Raw genomic sequence first — 24758 nt, 5'->3', positions numbered from 1 at the left:
ATAAAATACAATAATCTTTGAAAACCTAACTTAATTTGATAGTGCAGAAACATTAACGGAAGCAGGCTCCTATCCTCTTCCACTGAGGGCCTCCAGATCCTCTAAGATTTATTCAGAAGCCTGAATTACACATTCTTTTCCAAAGCACCTCAGAACACATTTAACATACAGTGGTGAAATGTCTTTGAATGTGTGCCCAAATTTTTAACTTTAAGATGTATACAGATGCATTTTTATAGCTTGTATGCTCACATTATATATCCTTAATACTACATATCTAGCAGAAAACTTTTAAGATTCAGCCACTTGCACACCAAGTGTGCTCACTCTAGACAACAGCAGTAACAGGATGATGCCTCTTCTGAGCAGTCTGTTCCTATCACTGAAGATAAAAATAGCCTGTGCAGTAAGTGTAACAGCCCCCTCTGCTTTAGTAATAAAATACTTCAGTCTGATAGTTACCCTGAAATTATCTTCCCGAGAAGAAAAAAAATTAAAGAAAAAAGTAATTTATTTACCCTCTTCCAAAACAGAACAGCTACACTATTAAAGGTAGGTGCTCTTGGTTATGACTAGGCAAAAACATCCCTTGTACAAATGACAGAAAATGGAAGGACAGTACTGTTGCTTTGTCAAATCATAAACTAAGCTATTGACTTTCTGTGAAATGTATTGACTTTTTTAGGGTAAATACCAGCCTCTACAATGTCTATTTCATTTCATCTCATCATCTGAACTGATGATCTAACCTCATGGAAGCATGTACGCAAAAACAACGTATATGGTTGACTCCTGTCTAAGCCTGGGCGCAGAAATACTAGGTCATGTCAGGACAGAAGTTAAATTGACTGATCCTGAAAGCTTTGATGGATGTCATGACATCATACGGACAGCAAGAATAATGTTAAAACACCCACAGAATGAAGAATGTAAGACTATTGTATTTCAGATTCATAGCATCTGAATCATGCTATTTCCAAAAAAAGAAAAAAGGGGGGGGGGGGGGAAGAAGGGCCATATCTAATATGTATTGACAACAAACAATTATAAAAATATTCATGAGGTCAAGTATTCATTTCTATTTTACGTAAATATATAATTTATTTATTTTCCTTCAAAGGACATAATCTTGACTTACAGAAAGTAGTGGTTTGATTTCACAAAACAATGGTAATTGTTTCTATATAACTTACATGATTGCTCTGAAGATTCTCCAGTAATGACGAGTCACTAAATGGTTTTCCTTCTCCATTTTGTAAGCCCTGCCTAAAAATAATTCAGTAGAAAAAAGAACATCATTAGCACATTCTTGACAATTCATATACAAATCATCCACATTACCATGCTAAGGTCTAGCACAAATTCTATTTTTTATCTGTTACAATAAAGGCTGCAATCACACACTGTGAGAAATGAAAAGGTACTTGTTTCACATCTCCAAAGCTCATCTAATTTTAAGAAACCTTAATTTATAGAAATACACTTAAACCCAGGGAAGTTTCCCTGGTGACTTCAACTAATGCAGGATGAAGTAAAAATATATCAACAATGTTAAGACTGTGGCTTCTTGCTTTTTGATCTCTAGCATGCAATTACAGTAGGGAGTCTGAAAAAGATATGTCTGAAGAGATAACATTTCATTGAGAAATCAGCAGTTTTGGAATAGGTTTGCAAATGCTTCAGAAAAGTCTGGTATCTGAACAAAGTAAGCAAACTGAATTCAGACATCAGGGAAGTCTGGATGAAGATGGTTTGTTCTCTATTACTCACAACCAAAAGGAACTCAGTAAACAGCCAAAGAACACAGCAACAGTGGTGAAGTAGGGACTGAAGAGATGCAAGATGGAGATGGTTCTGGAGAAACAAAGTCATACACTAACATCTCTCAAATTGCATAAATCTTCTGGCTGAAGCTGAGAGTTCAAAACTAGATACTTCTAGGAAGACTTGTTACTGCAGCTGACTTGAGTACATTGAGACAAGCTAATGGAGTTTGAAACTCAGGGAACTAAAACAGTGCTGAAAAGTAAAATGCATTTGGAGGAAAGTATTCTTTTTCCATTTACTTTGGATCTTGCCTTGGATCACATAATCTTGCAAGACAGTGAACACATTCGGTGATTTAAGTTGAAGGATAAGCCATATACATCAAAGACAGTCTAAAGGTTCTCCACAAAACCCAAAACTGCGCTGTTTTAGTCCTGCACTACCATGGAGGAGTATGGCTTCTATACAGCCACTCAAGAACTACTTTTTCTAAAAAATGTATAATTAAAGTGAGAAATTCAAAGCATCCTTATTCACTGAAACTTTTTTTTTTTTAAAAATGCAAAGCAAATAGATCTTGAAGTGTCAAATACTAACAACTTCAGATATGTTAAATATGGTTAGCGTCTAAGGTTTATACTTTGTTTGCTTTAAGCCTTCTCACAGAGAGACTTCAAAATACGTTCCAGATTCTCAGTGCTAAAAAAAGGAAGAACTTTTGCAGGTATATGTTATGTCCAACAGGAACACAATTCTTTCTAATTAAAAAAAAATATTTAAAAGATTTGGAATTAATGACTTTAGTCATTTTAGGACTAGAAATGTTACTGTCAAACAGAGACTGTTAATTGCAATAGATTTACACACAAAAAAATTCCTAAGTCTCTTATTTCGTAAGTATTTACAAGGCACTAATTGCTTATAGAAGGGAAGTATTGCCTTTTTTTACTACTGTTCAGGCCTCAGTTCACACATTTCAGATATGCTTATGAAGATTTTGAGGTCGATTAAGCCAAAACCAGCCTTATTTCATAAATATTTTATAAGCAAGTATGCTTAATTTCATTTAAGTATTGTATTATTTTAATGAAATCAACACTTTCACAGTCAAGCACACTTGTTCATCTTTCAAAGAAATACCTTGCTGCTACATCAAATGAGGATATACAGGTCAGCTAAGACTTTGGGTTGTGCATATATGCCACTTTTCATGTGCACGTGGGGGGTATTTTCCAGTTTTTTGGGTTTTTTTTTTGTTTTTTTTTTATAATCTAAAGAAAGAGTTATTAATTCTACTTTAGCAATGCAATTTTTTTGATCTCAAACTTTTTAAACATAAGACAACACCATAGTTTTGTGTGACACATCTTGCTGTAACTTTCAAAAAATACAACAGTGATATTTTAAGTAAATGACATTTTTATCCTGATCTAATTTGAATGGCATTGAAAATACTTAGTTTAACAAAGTATGATGAAGTAGTACAAGGCATCATGCAAATGGTAGCAGCAAGGAAGCCAGGACTTAAGTCTTTCCGGAGTTCCCCATTAAGAGATTAACGTTGACCCCAGGAGTATTTGTTTGATACGCAGTTGAGAACCACGTAGTGCTAATATTCTAAAACTATCTATAGGAAGTAAAATATTAACAATAACTTATCGAATTTTCACTTTCAAATACGGACTTTGCATTCCAACATGTCAGAGGTTATTACTAACCTACTGCTAAGTTAACTGTAAAAAAGCGTGATAAAAGTTAATACCAGGTACCTATTACTAAGTAACAGTAGAAAAGTGTGATAAAAGTTAATACCAGCTACCTTAATAAATTTTAAAACTTTCTCTCCAATAAGCAATTCTGAATCATACAGGATTGTCAGGAAAATAACTGTACTGTATCTCAGTGATCCTATTAGCAATTCTGTTCCAGAGTACACAACCTAATGCCACAGAATATGCCATAGATGGCATAAATTTGTGTAAGATTGTCAATCTGCAACAATTTGAAGCTAAAATAACATTTGAGTAAAATATGTCACATATAGCTCTGTTTCTAAAAATCTTGCTCAGTGTTTTTAAGCTTGAATCTTCAGCAAACACCACACACTAAATAATTTTTAGAGCTTACCAATCATCTGAAGAAACACTATAATCCTCAGGCTCAGGGCAGTGGCTGCACAAGAAGTAAGGGAGGAACAGAAATAGGGAGAGGAAAAAGAATCACAAAGGCTAAAAAATTTGGTTATATATAGAAAGAAGTTAGTTAATGAAATCAAATTACTAAAAAAAGAAGTTTTAAAGGTATTTCAACAAAGTATTCTGCTAGTGCCTAGATAACAATAAAATACTGCAAATATATGATTTTTCTCTTGAGGCTTTATATACTATATTTTTTTTTCAATTGAAAGCTTGTCTACTTAATAACTTACATCAGTAGATATAAAGACAGTCACCCTATTTACAAATATTGCTTTATATTTCAGTATGTATGCATTGTTACAGCCAGCCATAGCACATGAAGGACTCTGCCCTGTGATGACACAGGTTTAAACATACCACAATTTATAGCACACTTAGAAAGAAGCAGCACAGGAGATGGAACAGTCACTTTTACCCTTCCTTGTGTTCCTAACTTCTTATTTGCATCAATACAGAAAAACAGAGTGACTCTGTTCTCTGAGTAGCTGTAAGAGATGATGTAAGGCTATTCGCTGTAAAGAGAAACTGCTTTCTAAACAGCAGTGCTAACCAGAAAACTGGTAAGAAAAATTTGGTGGTTTTTTTTTTTTCCTAAAAACTACATTCACACCCATGTTTCATAACGGAGAACTTTTAGAATTTGTGAAACCAACTTGAGACGAAGAAATTTTGAACCAGATTATCAAATACTGATTTTAAGTGCCATGACCATTAAGGTACTTTTTATCTTAAAAAACTGCTATACAAAGAGCTCGAAAACAGTTCACAGCAGTTTCTCTGAAGTCACAGAGTTAGGTCAAGTGGTTGAAATTGAGCCATATATATATATGTGTATTTGTTTGTGTGTGTATATGTATATGTAAAACCACACACACTTATCTGTATTTTAATGCAACTAAAAAACCCATCAGAATAGTTAATGCATTAAAGATTTAAGATTTTTTAAAAAACAAAAGTCTAGATCAGACTCACAAAAATTAGGATTTTTAAACGAATCCAAATCATAAAGCCACAAAAGCCAAGCCATCACACCTTTAGCACAAGCCCAAAGCTTTATGACCACAGCCTCCTCTCTACCTAGTACTAGAGGTGTCTAATGAACAGCTACTGAATGCACTGAGATTGGCCCAGGTCCAGCATCTCACATGCTGGTAAGCCACACTGGCATTTAAAATATAGGTACTTCTGCCTTATTTACTGCTCTACTACATATTTTTTTTTCCCAAGTAAACAGTCCTCAGAGTTTGAGGCTTTTATGAATTCTGTTGAAAAGAGCTAGCTGCACCTGCTGACAAAGAAACAGTAAAATGCTTTGTTTAGCTTTATTTGGAGAGATTTAATAGGAATTGATATTTGGAGTTATGCCACTAGAACAGGATTCATAAAAGCCATCTGGATGGTGGCTACAGTACTGTAGTTCATGCTTCCATGCCGATGGAAGTTGTGTTACAGCAGCAAGCCTTCGATTTCTAAAATTTAGTTTTATTCCTCTTTGCAAAAAGAGATGTCATAACTGAAGTGATTATACCTCTTGTAAGTAGCATTTCACAGCCACACACCGAATTATAGTTTTAGATAGTGCAAAGCTTAAGTCTATTTTAACTGTAGTTTATTTTAACTGTATTAAACAGACAGATGCATATGGAAAGGAAAAGAAAGGTACACAGGTAATGGAAAGTATATAAAAATACGTACCCATAAGCAACTCCTGCTATAGTACACTTCTTGAACTGCATGACATTGCATGTCAGAGTACCCGTTTTGTCAGAAAATATGTATTTGACCTAAATGACAAAAGTCATTACACATCAACATTCAGCAGCTATTTAGATATTTAATGCAATTCATGACTATCAACACACTAAGTATTTTTACCAGTTCTGCGGTCTTCATAGTTTATAGAAAAAAACCCAACAACCAGTAACCAATCTGTGCCTGTGACAGATACCCATTTCCAAGCATATTAATCAACTGAGATGTCAGGAAGCTTAAGCTTGCTTCAGCACATGGTGGTATACTTAGCTCTCCATCACTTATTGAAATGCAAGAAACCAGTGAAGAACAATGTCTATACTAATAAAATATTCTATTTCTGACAGAAAGCAATACAGTAAAAGGGAAGTGTCTACATGCGTATTTAACCCCTCTTGACACTGAAATATCTTCCTAAAGCCAAAACATCAGTAAAAAAAAAAAAGTTCAGAAATGCCAAGTTCCAGGAATAGATGAAATATCTTCCTTTCTACATACTCTCCTATTTCCCTAACATCGTAGACCCTTCCTCTCTGGAAACTACTAGTTAGAGTATTTTAAAACTGAAGCTGAAATAAATTTATCTGTGATATATTTAAATATTGTTAAAACTTAAGAAGAAAGTTAATCTATAAAGAAATTAAATAGTCTGTGATAAAGCAAAGGTTCTACTAGTCAAAGGTAAACCTCAACTTTAATTAAATTTAAATTAAAATTTATTTCTCATTAAAAAAAACCTCACAGTATTCTTAATTAGGCATTAACTGCATTATATAAGAAGCTAATAAGGCTATGTGTTCGTAAAATTTATTCTGCATTTCCTACTTAAAGATTCTGTTTTTGAGGGATTATGATTTAGCCAAATCAGCAGTTACAAGAAATCCTGCATGCCAGTTTTATGCCTCATCTGTATTTTTTTTGTTTTGTTTTGTTCTTGTTGTGTGGGCACAACGGGAAAGCAGGAATTGAAGCCAAGAAAACTCAACTTTGGTTTTCCCAAAACCAAAGCAACAAAGTTTTGCCTTTCTTAAATCCTGAGGATCTCTTGGGGGAAATCTTTCCTTCATTATGTGCAGCCCTTATGTACTTCAGAAAAGAGATTTGCTCTTTTTGTTAACTCCCCACATATTGCAAAGTGTTTTTAAAAATATCTGACAAAAGGAAGAGAACAGAAATAAGCAAAGACTACGGCAATAATGTAAGTTTTCTGGAATAAATCTTCACAAAATTTGCTGACATTGTTTAGTGCAAGGTGTCCCTACCCATGACAGGCAGGTTGGAACGAGATGATCTTAAGGCCCTTTCCAATCCTGGCTATTCTATGATTCTATGAGTAATTTCAACACACAGAGTCAGAACCAGTAATTTTTTTTCTACCTGTCCAAGTTCTTCATTGAGATTGGAAGTACGAGCCATTGCAGCAGTGTCTGTAGGTTCATAGTGCATATCTATGTCCTGCAGATTAAAAAAAAAAAAATAAAAAAAATTAAATAATAGTCTTCCATAACTTATTACAAAAAAGTTCAGCATATAAATAGAAAATGTAAGAGTAGAAGAGCAGATCAAAAATGATACAAGTTATCTACTTATGATTATTTCAACAAGGGAAACCACAGATACAATCAGATCAGTGCCAAGAGTCCCCTGAAGAAATTTCCTCTTGAAAACAAAAAATCTGTATGATTCTTTGAGATTTTACTGATTATTTCCAGTGATCCTTATTATTGAAAAACTGTTGTACCTGTGTATCTAAAACTGTTTTAGCAACAAGCAGAAATACTACATTGTTACACGTAGAAGTAGGTCTTATCTATTTATATTGTATACACAACCAGTCATTTCTAAGTAGCAAGATAAACATGCCTTGAGATAAAACCATAAAGATAAATTTAAGAGTACACAATAAATGTAGGGTACATTATAACTGGTGTGTTTGATTTAGTGTGTTTTTTTTTTGTTTTTGGGTTGTTTATTTTTTCCTTTTTTGTTAAAGAATGAATAAAATAAATCACAGTGTATTTTTCAATACAGCAAAAGATTAAAACATTATGAAGTATGGCAATGTGGTGCAACAGACTGCAGATGACCAACTTCCCTATATCAACATGCACACACACAAGGTTACAGATAATGCCCCGAGTCCCAGATTAAGATAAATTAAAGACAACTAATCCCACCATGGAGTTACATGGCGGGGGGGAACAGAAGATAAAACCATCTTTTGGATTTGTATAAACAGTTGCAATTTACACATTCAAAATGGGTGAGCCTTCGTTGAATATTTATTTTAAAATAAAGAACATGAAGGAAGACTTTAATTACATTCTCTTATTTGTCAACAATTTGTTCTACAGCACAAAAAAACCCGAAGAAATTAGAACTAGCTGGTGGCTCACAAAAAGACTGAACTATTAAAATCAAGCATACACTTCAACTGCTACTCCACATACATTTTTATCTGCATCTGCATGACATATCTTACATACAGAAATCCATTTCATACAGTTGATGAAGGAATCAGATTAAGGAGTTCAGAATTATATGAATAATTTACATTTGGGAAAAAAATGGAAAAATTGAAGGCATACTATTAAGCACAATTACACAGCTTTAAGGAGAATACCTCACCCCCACCCCAAAGAGAGAAAGAGAGTAAACCCTTCTTTACCTGCCACTAATTCATTAAGGAAATAATAATAAAAAAATAAATTAAAAAAAAAGCCAATGTGATTTTTATATATTTTTCAAGAGATAATACTAAAGACCCTGGCTTTGTACTAAAACCACTGGGTTGTACAAAAACCAGTGGGAACAAAAAACACAGCAAAATACTGAAAAAAACCCAACAAAACATGAGCTACACTTAGAAAGAAGAAATAAAACTGGACAAAACTTCACTGGACGGCAAAACACTTTCTTTTGATCATTCTGGATGAAACTGATACCTGAATATTAGTAATAAGAAAACACAAAGCACAAAAAACAGGTTCCAAAAATGACTGCTGCAAGTATAAAATTACTCAATCAACCCATTTATTACTTTCTCAGATTCCAGTATTAATAAACAAAATATTTCAATATTTACATTGAGAAAAAGTCTGAAAAAAATGTATACTCTAAGAAGCAATCATTTCATTTACTTGTAAACCATTTGATTTTAGAAGTTAATGCATATTGTAAAAATAATATTTACCCAATTTATGAAATACGCCTGGATAAATTTAACAACTTCAAGTGTAACCAACAAACTGATTGGAATAAGATTATTGAAGAGAATGATAAAAGTCAAGAAATTCAATCCAAAGTTGCTTGCTCCACCATCTGCCAAAAGACAAAGCAAATAAAAAAGCATTTAAACATTAGACTTAAAGGTATATATATACAGTGCATTCAGAGTATTGCACTAATTCCTGATTTTTAAAGTACCTGTGTATAAGAAGAAACTTGAGAATTAAATATAGTATCACTTGCCTAGAAATGTGAACTTTGTTAGATTTAGCGATCTCTATTATAAAGTGGAGTTCAAATTTAGAGATCTTTGCCATCTTCTCCAATTTCTAAAAAGCATTTTTACCAGCCACTCCCACTTTTGCTACATTTTACGATCATAATCTGGGAATATCTATATACAGCAACCAAATTCTACATTTTAGAGTTTCATATTTTTAAAGGGGGCAAATGTGTAGTGGAATGAGTTGTTTTTTTCCACTCACCCTCACACCTTCGTACTCCCCTCCTCAACCCAGCAAAATATGATGAAAAAGGTAAATTCACACCATACAAGAAGGAGATGAAATTACAGTTTAACCAAATTTCAACAGAACTGGAAATGTGAATATTAATATGCAGTTTTAAAATACTTTTTCCTTTTAAAGCTTTAGATAACTCTAGTAGTAGCACTTCAGAGAAGATGTGAATGAGAAAGAGCAGTCTGCTCTCCAGTACAGCAAAAGGGTGAAAGATGTAGCATGCCTGTCTGTATTCAAAGATCAGCCAAAGAAAAGCAGACCCAGACAGGTTTCTGCTCTCTACGGAATGTGGGTCTGGTTGTTACTCTTAAGATCCAAGACAGCAGGTTTGGGATACTTTCATCAATATCAATTCCAGCATCAAAGGAAGTACAAGTCAAAGACCAGAGAGCTAACATACACCCTGACGTTGATAATCTGGGTGACTACAAAAATCAGATGAAGTTTGACCTATTGCTACCAGTAAATAAATCAATATTCAGATATTTATTGTTAATGTTACTACTTTTTTTTTTTTATCATCCATGGGCAACAGATTGTTCTAACTAAATGCTAAAAGCATTCAGAAAGATGTGGCAGTGTTGGGAACCTGTTTCATTACCACATAAAAATTAAATAACTGCAGGGAAAGGGGAATAAATTGTTTCTTACATATTAAAATTACCTGGTACATGAACAACTATGAGCTGAACGTAGCCCACAAAACCCAACACAATTCATTTAATCATGGGGCATATATCAGGCAATAGACTGTCAAGGATAATCACTTGAAGAACACAGAAAATATCAATGGCCACTATTTCATGTTCCCTTTTTTTTCCAAAATAAAACCAAAAGCTTCTGAACCACTTCACTACTGCGCTAACCACCATATTCTGAAAACTTCCACATCTCCCAGAAAAGAAAAAAAATACAATGAAAAAAAAGAACCAGCTGAAAAAATAACAAATGAAGCACATGTAATGCAATTCTCTTATATTACTGGAAATTGTCAATATTCACTTTTTTTGATCTCACAATGCAAATATGAAAGTTAAGTTTCTTTCTTTAAATAGATCTCCCAAAAAGAAGAGAAGCAAGGTTCTCAGTAAGGAAAAGTTAATCATAAATGCAGACAGCTTTTGTTTAACAAGAACTTTAGCAGAGTGCCTTCAAACAGTAAGATTTTTCTTTAAAAACTGATCAAATTACTCCACAATCCCTACTTTGATGACCACATTCAGCAGTTTTGCATTCAAGACTGTTATTTAAAGATCAGAAAGCCTAATTCTGCTTCTACTGCCAAAGTAAAGAAGGCTCTAGGCCTATCATAAGAAATTCTGAAAACATGGATAACTGACCATAAAGTATATTTATGAAAACTTCCTTTAAATCTCTTTTCCTCGTGGAGGGTCAAATTACATCAATATGTTGCATCCTGGCATGAAGACCCAAGTAACATCATATATGCCTTGCATCTACCATGAGTACAGCTGTACAGTATGTTAGATATTTCTGGTTTACCTTCTTTAGGAGCAGTCTGCTAAACTTGATGTTTGCAGCCAGTAATTAGTTAGATCCCTGTACAGTAAAAATTCTAAAGCCACAGCACAGTTTCCTGGAATGAGGGAGTTTGAAAATTCAGAAAAGACACTACAGCTTTAAATGTAATCTATTGGTAATAGCTGAAAATAGCTTTAGTGTGATGTCTAGGAAGCTGACTGTTTACACCAGTGGAGTGTTGATACAGACCTTGCAAAGCTGCAGTGATGTAGAGACTGAAAGATATGTTGGTTTGAATTTAGCAAGAGCTCATATAGCACAGTAAGGTAATTTTATACTCCCTGTGATATACCCTGCCTGATTACTTTAGTCAACAAACAATACAGACAGACTGATAGAAAACACACTGTGGTTTTTGACACAAAGACAAGTGAAACATTAAAATATTAATATATTATTTTACATCTTACAATTTAGATCAAGATACCAGTCTCTTCCAGTATGCCTTCGATTCCATATAGCCGAACCAATAGAGCAGATCAAAGACATAGCAATGAGGATGCAGAACAGAATCAAAATCTGAATATTCGTAATTCGTTCCACATTAGACATTTTAAGAGGTGGACTTGTTGAATTCTGTAAAAGATATAAACCAACAGTGGCTATTAAATACTAGAAGAGGTATACACTTTTTGCTTTTCAAAATGCATGTTACTGCATTCTTTTCTAAGCATTCTTCCAAACACATCACTATAATAAATACTGTAACTTTTCCCCTCAAAAAAAAGAGGCTTATAAATCTATACATTAGAGCTTTAGTTTGTATTACAGTTTAAACAATCACACAGAACCTCATAACAGCAACAGCTAACAATATTAAAATGAATATGCATACACCTTACCAGCGCTATAGAAGACAATTGCTAATACAAACTTTTTCAAGTAACTGTTTTACAAATCAGGAAACCAATAAATAAGAGATATGCATGGCCAACTTGAAAGCATTATTTTTTGTCAACAAATGCATCTGAATTTCGATATTTCAAACAGCACTAGGAAAAGTAATTTCATAGTCTGAGAATGGTTCTCTTCCCACCTCATTTTGCAAATAAAGTTTCACTTTGTTTTCTGACAAGACTGCTTACCTTTGTACTTGAAAGAAAGCTATACCAGAGAACAGTTTTAGGAGCAGTCAAAAATAAAAAAAGATGAACAGGCAAACATAATGATCCAGCTTGCTAATCTAACAGTTTTTAAAACATAAATTACAAAAACAGAATCAACAAATATGCTTACTAATGGAAAAACTACTCTGTAGCTAAACAACTAATAATCACAAGAAAGTACTTTCTTTTTATTGGTTTTATTTCATAAGAAAGATGCTCTATTACTGACATTTCAGCTACTATATTAAGTCTAGCCATGTTCTCTGACACCATTTTCTATGCTGTGTAATGACATGATAATGTAACAAAACAGGTAATTTAGAAAAAATCTAAGTGACAAACCTGCATAAGTTTTGTGTCATGTCCTGTATAGACAACTATCCCATGAACCCACTGAGTATTTCTCAACTGAGCTCCTCGTAGAAGAATCTGATCAGCTCCCAGTGGAATAGTACTAGAAGGAAGGAGTTTTATATTTAGCATTAAAACAATGTCAATGAATAACATTACCATCAGTTGTTAAAACTAATTTTCAAAATTTAGACAGTAAATATGCTAGGAGCCTAACTTTCATAGTTAACTTCGGGGGAGTGTTGACAGAGAGAAAACTTGTCAGTTAAAAGCAAGCCTAAGGAAATTAAGCATGAAAAATATTACTTACCATTTCATTTTGTCTATGGACTACTAATTTTGATATGGTACTACTAGCATACTGAAACTATAAAAGGCTATTTTTCCTGTGATTTATAATTATGAAGCTTTTTTCCCCAAGTCTATTCTTACAAAAATCTGCCAAAGCAATTTTCAAATTAAATAATTTTCTGAACTCTTAACTTTATCCACTCTTCCAGTGAAATAAATGTCCTTTATGAACATAATTATTTAAAATTCACAACATATTTTCTTCACCTTCTTTAAACTGCAAAACCAGCTACATTTACTTGTGCTACTCTTTTAGAACTGCACTGAGTAAATAAGCTATGAAACCTCAAAAGACATTGTAAACACTTAACTATTAAATTCAGACAGCTGACTTAATTCATATACTGTAGCTCAGGTTTTTCTTAAAGTAGAAAAAAAAATAGATTATCATTACTCTTTTCTTGGGACAAACAATACCCTATTTTGGCACTTTCCTTTCTATAAATACCAGCTAGCAGTTCAGACTTGTCGATAGTGTTCTACTGTTTGGCATTCTTATCTAAAACTATGATCTCTACAGTTTGAAACCAACACATTGTGAAGATCACAAACTGCTTACTGACAGCAACTATATCTGAAATATAAGCTATAAAAAGTCTGAGGAAGTAATGATATTTGGTAACATTTTTGGTAGCACAAAGATCATGAAGTCAGTCTCAGCAAATAAATTTCAAGTAGTAATTTCCTCTGGATCATCATGCCCCTTTCCCTCCTCTCACACACAAGCTTTTAAGATTCAAAGAGCGCATTCAGGAGGAAACAGCACATTCTTCCTCCCCTAAAATTAGCAGTGGCAATACAAGTTTTTTGAATCAGCTCTTGCAGAAACTAGAGAAAAAAAAAAAAAGAGTGTTCTTCCATAAAAACCAGACCAACCAACAAATGCCACCCCACTACAGCTTATTTCACTTTTGAGGAAACTAGCATGGAGCAAACTGGCTGTTTAAGGTATCATCCTCCCCACCAACTATGTATGCTTCAGCAACTGAAATTGAATGATATTGTTACAGAATATATTTCCAGCTGCAGGCATTTCATCAAAAGAAGGCATCAGGAAATAAAACAGAAATAGAAAACATACTGAGATTTACTTGCTTTCTGAATCTGACCCGTGCTGCTCTTGCACTTCAGATTTGTTCATATCATGGCAAAATTAAGAGAACAAATGTCTTTTCAAGTATGAAAGGAACTGTGGGTGTTTAAATTACCCAAGAATCATTAAGAGAGACTCCTGTTGCCATCAAAGACTGCTTCTGAACTTATATTTATCCATTTGCATTCTTGCAGAAGGATTCAAAGTCTTTTGGACCATCAGACAACAGGCAAACATTTCAGATAAGGGATGGATTACCTTCATTCCAAGAATAATTAAATATTATTAGCCTATTAACACTAACATGAATGCCACAGAAGGAGAAAGAAAAATAACTTTATTTCGTTATATGCAAGTCTCCCACGGACAGATTGGAAACCTTTTCGACTATCGACCTTCTCTGGAAGGCCAAACGACTTTCTGGTCCTTCTAGTAATTCAAGAGGGTCTAGGCAGGCAGAAGGCAAAACCTTCCACTCTTAATTTTTGTATTCTTTGAAGAGTCACGGGAGTTCTTTGACTCTTCCTGTATCTTCCTCTTTGTTTTCTTAAGAAATATGAACAATATGCAATAAAGTCTTTTCTACTGCAGGATCCATTGATTCTTTTCTTCCACTGGGACACTGTCTCTCAAATTCTCCAACTGTCCCAATTCTGCACCTTGGGACAGAAATTTATCCTTAAGGGTCTGTTACTGGGAAGACAATCAGAAGTTAATTGGGACTGCAGAACAAGTCCAATGGGACCTGTCTCCAGCAGACCTGGTGCACAGACCAAGGAAAGGAAAACACAGCAAAACAACCAGGGGCATAGAATGTCCAGATCTACCTGGTGTCATGCTAACAATCCTCAGTAACTCTCTAATAAGGAGATGGTGTGATGATTTGATGGAGCTATTAAGTCACTATTTCCCAGTCTCAGCCTTGTCAAAACTGCTCCAACTCATCTGATTCTTCTTGTATGCTACATAACTAAGAACTCATCAGCAACATATTTGGGTTGTATTCAGTAAGGGATGTTCTCAATAGGAAATATTACCCTTTCAGCATATTTTCCTGCCAGAGCTGTCAAGGGTATATTAAGAACTCATAATTCCTAAGACACATTTGAAGGCTTACATACCAGAATGTCTTCATACTTCATTTTTACCTAAACTTTGTTTAAGAATGCCTTCAGGAAAACATTTACTTTAGGTGTGTATAAAAAATATCTGCCCTTGCTTTTAACATGCTCACCCTTCCTCTCTGAGCCATTGTCTAATTATAATTTCACATTTATCCAAGCTAAGGAACTTTTCTTCTTTTTATAGCTAACTGTCTTCATTGACTGAAACCAAGCTGAGGTTCTTCTGGATATTCATGAGCACAACAAAGAGCTGTATACTTTGGAGGATACAAAGAAAACCTTTTTGGCTTCTGTCCACAGATTAGCCATAAGGCAAAAGAACTGTAGTGAGGTTCTACCTCCTTGAATATTAAGAATTAAAAAAAAGAAAAAAAAGAAAAAAAAGAAAAGAGGACCTTTGTTTTTTTGAGCTGCTCTCCCATGAAGGTAAAAAGAAAAGACTGAAAAAATCATCCAAATACAACATTTCTGGCACTGCAATGAGTTATCTAAAGGAAAAGAAGAAAGAAGAGGGAGATGCATTTTAAGTATTCTCTATGACTTTTGCAAAAGTTTTAAGATGGTGGTGGATAAACTGGAAATCGCAACAGCTGCAGCTACACAATCTGGTAGGAAGGTCTTAAAGATCTGAATGTCTACCGGTTAGATGAATCTTTGCTACCTCCAATATGGACAGAAAGAGAACTTATCTCTGATTTTTCAGGGCTGGCAATAAGAATCCAAAAAGAGTTACTTACCTGCAATTCTTTTTCACTGAAGGTAAATATTATATTAGAGCCACACTTTCGGAACTATTCTACTGCACAGGAACTATATTCAAAATATTCCAAAACTGAATTTCACAAATGAAAAACTGCTTGACCAGCAGATGGCGTGCTCCTACACATTCTTCAGGCATAATGGCCATCAGCACATTCCAGGTTTCTTTTTAGAGAAATTTAATTCTTAAAATTAAATAATTAGACTGAAAAGTATGTTTTTCCCTCTAGCCAGGGAGGAAAGATGAATGTGTGGATCTATTATAACTATTACCTTCAGAGAAGAATTACAGGTAAATGTTTTTCGCTTCTTAACGACAAGTACAGTGGAATTATAAGAGATCCACACTCTTGCGACTGAAAACTCCCGGAATGCATCTGTAAGAAATCAGTAAATAAAACAAGGAATATTAAGGGGAAGGAGTTAAAAAAAAAGTATTTAATAATTAGTTAGCACCATACATATCACTCTAAAACCACAAACACAAGTAACACTGTATATGGCAAAATACATGCCTACCAAAGAAAAAAGAAATCCTGTAAATCTTTGGGAATGAGCGACTCAACAATCCTGGATCTGTCAATGAACTTTATACTCCTAATGTACCACATTCAGTTTAAACCCACAGAGGACTCTAAATATCAATATTTACTTGGCACTTAAGTATTTTAAGAATTTTTGAAGCAGTTTTACAAGTATGTATGTTGTAATTGCACTGAGGCAATCTATTGTTATGGAAACATACTTTCAGTGAGCTAAGGTATTATATGTCTTTCAGGTAGCAAATTATAAGAATTTGAGGTATACAGTGATGGACTCAATTTCACTCCATATTTAGACAAACAAAAGAAAACAGAAATAAAAAAAAAAACAATGAAAAACTACTTCTACTCAGCTTCCATAATAGAAACTTAACAGAGGAGGCATCAGATACTTAAGCGAGTTACTAGAAACACATTCCATGACTATTACAATTTTAATAGCACTCTCATCTACTGTTAATAGCTATTGCTTTCTGAAGGTCAACCAGTACAAAAATTCAAGTTCTAGACACTAGAAGTAAGTTTTTATCCCTCAATATTTTTTTTTTAAGAATAAAGAATATATCAGAAAAGATGTTTTCTTTTCTCGTCTTAGCAGAACAGACTTTACTTTTCATATTTTAACTTAAATAGTTTAGTAACATATATTAATCTACTGATAGATTGAATCTTCCAAGAGGTCATCTTCCTTGGATCTACATACCCATGCCCATCCAGTCTGATGTTTCCAACAAAATCATAGAGGTGTCGGTTTGGGCTCTCACATTCAATTCTGCCAGAAAGACTCATCAAGCTTTCTATGTCCTTTATGTCTGATGTTAGTGGCAAACCCTGTAAACAAAATTTGTTTGTCATTACAGTAAGAATCACTTTCCAATATAAAAATGTATGTATTGGGTATTTGATGGTGCAAGACTAGAAAACCAGAACCCCTATGGCAGCAAAATCGAAATGCAACACTTTGCTGTCATACTGCTGGATGCTAAAGACAGTGAAAAAGTCACCTTAGTATCTTACAGCATCATGATGAAGACTGGGTTGTAACCAGTCATATAGCTCAGCAAGAATGTCCCTGAATACAGACAATGCACTCAGTCAAAAAATTATATTCCCTCCTTGCCTCTGACAGGTAACACTGGCATTACCAGCTTCTTTCTGCACGGTTTCTCTATCACCTATCCTCTAAAAACAAAACCAATACCCAAACTACTAATATTTCTACCTATTTTTCCAAAGAAAAAGCCCCCAAACAAAGCATAAAGAATGACTTAGGATTACATCGATTCCTTCCACAATTAATTCGCAAAAACTTTTATGATGCCAATAACCTGCAGCCTTTTATTCAAACCACTGTAATTTCAACCTTCTAAACCAGCCATTAATGCTGTAAAAGAAGTTTTTATAAACAACAGATGAAAATAATATTAGCAGTATTCTCAAAAATTAAATTCATACCTGTCGAATTTTTAAGTTTGTCTCACCATCTAAGTTAGATGTTTCGATGTAGCACATAGCCTGTGGTTCACTATTAAGAAAACAAAATCCTTAATTTTAAATTATACTATCAAAATTCACAAACTTTCTGTAGTCTCTTAATGCCTATTTATGCAATCAGATTTTTTTTTTTTATCAAATCTTCAAAACAAATTTACAGGCAAATCTGTAAAAAATGGCAGTACTTTACACTTTCAGAAAAGTTTGCCTTAAAAAAAAAAAATTTTCCTAAAAACTTAATGCTAAAAATGCTTTATACAGCAAAAGCTTTCTGTGTTTTTATATGAGATTAAGATACAGACACAAGCGTAGTGCATTTGCAGTGCCTACTGGTGTAGGCAGCAATAGTTTAGACATGGAAGACTTTGTGTAAAAGGGTCTTTTATAAAAGATTATATAACACATTACAGCTTTTGAAATATGCCCTTTAAGACATTTAAAAGGCTGTTTTATAAATTGTTTTAAGTTTATGCAGAACATTATTACTTGAATGGTTAATCTATTTAACACTGATAAATGGCTTATTCTTTGCAATAAACTTTTTCAATACAATTTTCTGATATGAAACACAGCAGCAATTTTATCTTCTGTAAAATACTTTTAGACTTTAAATCATATTACAACCATTACAGATCTCTTGACTAGGAAACCAGAGATTCAGCAGAACATGACTTTTCTTCAAGGAGACAGTAAGCAAGTATATGTCTAACAGGCCAGGATTTCTGAAGTACTCATCAGCTCCCATTTTCTGGGCGTGAAGACAGAGCACCTACTCCTTACATCTACAACAGATAGATGTTTTGATCCTATAAAGGATGAAATGAGTCATAAAACCCCCTTACAGCTTAAAAGAATAAACGTTTACTCTCTACACCACTCTAAAGCTTCTAATATTTTCCTTCTTTGCAGCATGAAATTCAAGCACCAAGCGTTTTGCAAAATTTCCTTTCTTAATGCAACAGTGCCTTCTGATTGCAGGATAAAATTAAGTAGGTTATTCTAACACATTTTTTTGTAAAGCAAATGTATTAAAAAGTGATATACTGCTTTCAGGCTAGTGTTTCCTGGCAAACTTTTCTAAAATGTAAATAACCTCTATTTAGATTGTTTGGATGGAATCACTTGTATAAAACATTATTATAATTCTAGCATTTTTATTGGTTAATATAAAAACAAATAGTATTTTTGTGAAGCACTTTTAAAACAGACTGAGGCAGCAAAGCCATTTCAAGTCAGACGCATGCTTAATTGTAATTACTGTAGCAGATAGCAGTGACCTCCAAAGTAAGTAAGTTACAATTAGATCAAGGCAGGCCCATTGATTTATTAGGGAAAAACAAAGTGCGGTAACAGGGCAGACAATAGCATAAAGCTGACACATCTAAGAAACATGCATTTTGTCACAATACACAAGAACAGTGCTGCTTTTGCCACTGCATGCAGCAGAAATTGTGCAACATCCAGTTTGTGCAGAGGGTCCTCTACCAGTCCTACCAACATTAAACTATATTCTTTGCTGAAAATAGTGGGTTGGTATAAACATGTATATTCTTAATTTGCTCTAAGGAATTAAAAATATATTTATACTGGTGTCTTCCTGTGTGTTTATTCAATGACAACTTGTTTGACAAAATTTCATGGCAGTAGTGCAAAAACAAAGAGGACTGAAATTTTGATTTCTTGGAGTGTTATCATGTATTTACACTTTAATGATCGGCATTTTTATCAACTCAACCCCTTCTAATTTTATAAATGTGTGGGTTTTGTTGAAGAAAGCAGAACAGCAAAGCAACTGTTATCAATATGGCAGTGTTCTTCATATTTGGTATATGAGGACCCACTTACACATCTCCTGTGAAACTAATTAATTCTAACCTTGATGACAGACTGATGAGATCAGCTGGGAGATGTTCCCCATTGGTCACTTTCACTACTTCCCCTACTGCCACCTACACATCCCAGTTTGAAAATGGTTAGAACAGAAAAATAAGTGACATGGAAAAAAACAAAACAAAAATGGACAAAGACAAAAAGACAGAGATTGAAATTATTATTCAAACAATACATGTTAATTAAACTGTCTGATAATAATTTTTTCAAAATCTATTCTTATCAGGTCAGAAAGAAAAGAGCTAGAATATTTTTACTCAATTATATGGTTTTACTCTAAGGCACTGATTTTAAGCTGCAGAACACATTGACACTGTACAGCAAAAATAAAAAGCTGTTATGCTTATTTCTCAACTGACAAAGTTTTTAGATACTCCATACATTATCTATAAAAATAAAAGCCACAACAAAAGATTTTCCACCAACTTTTCAGAAAGTCTGATGATAAGAACCTTTTCTATATAGACATGCTGAATATTATTGTGTTTTGCTTCAGCTTTGTAAATTTCCAAGCACAATTAATTAGCAAGAACCAAACAGAATCAAACCTCAGAGGTCTGTATCCTTCTGGTGTAAGAAATTATAATTTCCTAAAATAATTAAGAGCCTCTTATTCTCCAGAAACTGCTATTGCTAGTAAAAGGAACCAAATACCATGAGTTTGAATTAAAACCAAGCCCACAAGCTTGCATTGCTATTGAAACCTAAAGTGTAATTGGGGACCAATAAACACCTGGAATGCAAAAAATTGATAAGATTGTCTTCCTGGAGAATGCACAGCCACATGGAGATGAGAAAGAGAGCACATTAGAGGTAACATTAAGTAGCACAGGCTTCTCTCCTGGAAGGAGGGCTGCAACAGGACCCTAGCAATACAACTAAGAAGGAAGCTGTAGCTCGAAGAAATGCCTGAACTGGGCTCAGAAAAGCAATCATGATTCAAGGAGTCTCCTTTGAAAACTGGATTCTAGAAGAAAACCTAACAGGAAAACTCAAGGTGAGTAACAGTCATAGCTGGGACAGTGTGTTCTGACAAGGGCAGTAAAGACAGGTTAAACAAAGAGGTAATGATCTTAGCCAAGTCCAGTAGCAGCTCTTACTTCAATATATCAGCACATGACCTGGGGGTGTTGGTCAATGAGAAACTTTACATAAGCTGGCAGTGTGTGCTTGCAGCCCAGAAAGCCAACTGCATCCTGGACTGCATCAAAAGGAGCGTGACCAGCACTGGAATGGGTTGCTCAGGGAAACTGTGAATGCTCCATCCCTGGTCGTGTTCAAGGCCACGTTGGACAGAGCCTTGGGTGACATGGTTTAGCGTGAGGTGTCCCTGCCCATGGCAGGGAGGTTGGAACCAGATGATCTTAAGGTCCTTTCCAACCCTAAGCACTCTATGATTCTATGACACAGGATTCCTCTAGAAGGGGGACAAGGCTCAGAGTAATGGTTTTGCAGGCAGCTGATAATTTTCTGTGTGTGAACTACAACTGGAGAACACTGTAATAATGCAAGTGGCCTCCAAATCCAAAAGGGCACACAAGAGAAGACATCAAGGCAAAGACTCAAATTTAGTTTACTCAGATTTCAAAGAAGCTGGTCTGAGAGGATGTAACCTTTTCTGCCTGTAAGACACTTGGGTTAGCATGACATAAGCTCTTATCAGGCCAACAGAACAAGTGTTCTTGCTGCATGGTATATTGCCAAAGAAGATCTTGGTGGAGAAGCACCAATAAAATTTATAAATGCTTCTCAAATTGCAGAAGTAAAGGTTTATTGAGGATACTCCATACAAAACCAGCTAAGTTATGACAAACATTAGCACTGAAGACAGACTGTGGAGAAAATTTACTGTATTATATGGCAACTACTTCACACTTGATAATAATAAAAGTGCTTTAGAAACTGCAACACTTAATTCTGAGATGCGACGGAAGATGGAATAAATAAGGTACTATTCTACGCTACAGTCTAGTCACAGAAACAGATAAGATCCTAACCTTCTTAATTGTATGTATGACTGCATTCATTAACTTCAGTGGGATCACAGAGGCTCTATACCTAATTCAGAAACATACACTTCACAATAATGCTTCTGCTTGTGCCAGAAAAAACATGGAAATTGCATTATAAACTTAGAGTAATAAATCAGAATGTTATTGATTATATTTAAATAATCTTCATTAAAACACTTCTTAAAATGTTTTCTACTGACCTGATCAAATAGATGTTGAAAAATGTTTATCTTCCACATAAGATGTGGATTTCTTAAATAAAGCTGTCCAAGGAAATGATGATAAACAACCTCTGATTGTTCATGTAAGAAGAACTTATTATCAAAACATTTCATGCTATAAAACAAGTCTTGCTTTCAGTGCTGAAATTATTCATATTACGTATGTATATGAGAATTAAGTGAATATTCAGTTCATAAAGACAGCACTAATTTGATCATTCACATCTCACAATCACTTTTTTCCTGATTCAACTATCAAAATGGCGACTATATCCATTAAAAACCATGTCAGTTCCCTGTAATATATCAATTTTAATTTATTTATAGCACAAAATTTGTTAGGCACACACCAAAAAGCCAACCAGTTTAAATATGGCAGTTGAAGTTCAATTTTTAGAAGAAGAATCACCCTTTTCTGTATTGTATTCAACAAGAAAACTATATATTCTTTTTCTTCTGGGTAAATTTAATGCCAGTGTAAACTTAAAACTGTAACTGTCACAGTTTAAAGAAACACTGCCTTAAATAAGTGCCAGAATGAACAAAAGGCTACACTTCAGAACAGAAGCATTTTTGTTTATTCTTTATTTCCTTGGAACAATCGCAAATAAATAAATGCAGGGTAGAGAAACCAGCCTCTACATTGTAAGCATCAGTGGGCATCTCTACCTTGATGAGAGCAGTACAGTGTCAGCAGGTATATACTCTTTGCCTTTTATTATAACTATATCTCCAACATCTACCTGAAAGAAAACTGGGAATTGGTTAATGGTCTCAAACAAAGTATGTTATCCCTTTGTTTTAAGCACAGTAAATATTTACCTGCTGAATTTGCTAGAAAGATTGTTAGAAACACGCACTTAGAAAAGCCTAAAGGTATTAGGTACTCCAGTGACTCAGAGGTCATTGAAACTCTTTGGAGATCTGTTAGGTTTTTTAAACAGTCTTAATCCTGACCTCTATGCAGTTCTTTACATCTGCTACTTACTGCAAAATTCTTTATGGGAAGACTGAAGCTGAGTTAAAGAAGAAATTAATCTCCCCTAAGATCACAGCTCAGTTGCATCACACTACATACCATATCCTTGCTTCTCCAAGGATACAAACCAATTTCAGCTGAACCTGGTCTCCAAATTCCTGTGGGTCAATTTTTATTCAAGTTTTCAGGTATGTAAACTAGTAAAACTAGGGGACTAGGCAGGAATGGTAACATTTAGTCCTTTAAAGTTACCTTTAACAGTCCCTTCTTAGCCACTATGTAACAGTCTTTAAAGTTCTCGGGATTTAAGACAAAGAAGTTCATTGAATACACAAAGTAATTGGTTACTGAAAAGAAGTTCCTGCTTTGGCACACCAACTACTACTATGGGACTGCATAATTTTGCCAAGTTAATCATATTATTTAAGCTATTTTTCAGTGAACTTAAAGTCCACCACTGAACAGCAGTTTTGCCTTACTCATATCATCAAAATTGATTTGACTTAAAAGTACATTTTAAGAGGGAAGTATTAACAAACAAAAAATAAATTACAAAAGACTACACCTTTCCCATCATACCAGTTCTTACTGATGACAATCATTTAGAGAAATAAAGCAAATATTAAATATGCATTATGCTCTAAGTCACCAATACAGACACATACCTTTTCCCAGTGGACAATCTCCCATGCACCATTTCGTAGTACTGAAAAAAATAGGAAATAAAAAAGAAGGATTGTATAACTGGAAAATTCTCTAACTGCAGTATACAGGTATGTGTTAAACTCCATATGATAACCAAACACAGCTCATTTACACATTTTACAGCATGCCTTGTTTCTATGAATTCAGGTCAAACATTCCCATTTTACAGAGCATGTTCTGTATATTAGTTTTTGTACCATAGAATCTTACTAAATGTCAATGATGACATCTTACAGGGTTTAAGAATCAATTAAATCTGATATAGATTGTATGATAATGTAGTGTTCTAAAAAATAGATTAGTAATTGGGATAAAAAATGGCAAAGTGAAAAAGCTATGAAGTTATTGTGGGGGAGAAATCAACTAATTTTTTTTTTTCACAGTTCAAATATTGATGATGTTCATTCAAAAAAGATCCATAAAAAGTCACCAGCAGGCTTCTTAGCATTCAGCTGTTTATACTGTTGCTGGCATGTCAGAGAAATTCAGAAACATTACAGTCATCTCCTCCATAAACATATTGGAAATCCCCCAAATCAACTCATGCCATTGAAGATTTAGTATAGATTTTACCTGGCACTAGCAAGTTTTATTGCAAGCATGCTCCACTACTCTAGTTTTAAGTATTACTACCATGATACAAAACTCATGCCTTGTTTGTCAGTTAATTGCCAAGACTGCCTTTTCAGAGAATAATAAAGGTAACTTTTTATGATTAGCCCTAGTTACAAAGCTATTTAAGATTCATAGGCGAACAGAAACTGAAAAGAAAACGTACTACCATGAATCGATACCCAGATAGATCCAAGAGGTTGTTCTCCTTCACTGTGTCCCCCAGCTTACGAACTGTCAGGATGCTTAAGTACCTGATCAGGATCCAGTTCTTATGCAAGCACTTGCTGATTTCAAAAAAGTGGATCAAAATGTGGGAATACATACAGAGTTTATATCTACTTCTTCCCTGAGGTTCTGTCCAGACTGAACCCCTCTTCCTGTATCTCAACAGTTCAGTGAGTCATTACCTAACCTGCTTAATAATTCTTTGGGATAAGATAGATTTTCTTACCCTTCCTTCCCCTGTATTTATCAGTGCTGATATGCTCAGGGGAATGGTAAATAGAGC

The 24758-nt window shown here is 34.3% G+C and overlaps 1 protein-coding gene across 6 annotated transcripts in view; it reads right to left on the bottom strand.

Moving 5' to 3' along the window:
• ATP8A1 (ATPase phospholipid transporting 8A1) overlaps nucleotides 1-24758 on the bottom strand; it is a 114074-nt gene that overhangs the window by 68712 nt on the left and 20604 nt on the right. For 2 of the 6 annotated variants that reach the window (XM_057407517.1, XM_057407520.1), the window contains exons 6-16: nucleotides 23596-23636; nucleotides 19704-19777; nucleotides 17790-17859; nucleotides 17038-17165; nucleotides 12457-12568; nucleotides 11419-11584; nucleotides 8911-9038; nucleotides 7095-7172; nucleotides 5661-5749; nucleotides 3895-3939; nucleotides 1194-1266 (exon numbers count right to left, since the gene is read on the bottom strand). In XM_057407517.1, coding sequence (XP_057263500.1) covers nucleotides 1194-1266; nucleotides 3895-3939; nucleotides 5661-5749; nucleotides 7095-7172; nucleotides 8911-9038; nucleotides 11419-11584; nucleotides 12457-12568; nucleotides 17038-17165; nucleotides 17790-17859; nucleotides 19704-19777; nucleotides 23596-23636 — 1004 coding nt within the window. Of the gene's footprint in view, nucleotides 1-1193; nucleotides 1267-3894; nucleotides 3940-5660; nucleotides 5750-7094; nucleotides 7173-8910; nucleotides 9039-11418; nucleotides 11585-12456; nucleotides 12569-17037; nucleotides 17166-17789; nucleotides 17860-19703; nucleotides 19778-22620; nucleotides 22695-23595; nucleotides 23637-24758 lie in introns of all 6 variants that reach the window. The other 4 variants (XM_057407518.1, XM_057407521.1, XM_057407519.1 and 1 more) reach the window with 4 other exon arrangements.

This window comes from Pezoporus wallicus, unplaced genomic scaffold, assembly GCF_028554395.1.
Source record: "Pezoporus wallicus isolate ANWC-B61680 ecotype Strahan unplaced genomic scaffold, APGP_CSIRO_Pwel_v1 contig_2492, whole genome shotgun sequence".
NCBI classification, from domain to species: domain Eukaryota; kingdom Metazoa; phylum Chordata; class Aves; order Psittaciformes; family Psittacidae; genus Pezoporus; species Pezoporus wallicus.
The sequence above is the reverse complement of the archived record's forward strand: the minus strand, read 5'-3'. Positions and strand labels throughout refer to the sequence as shown.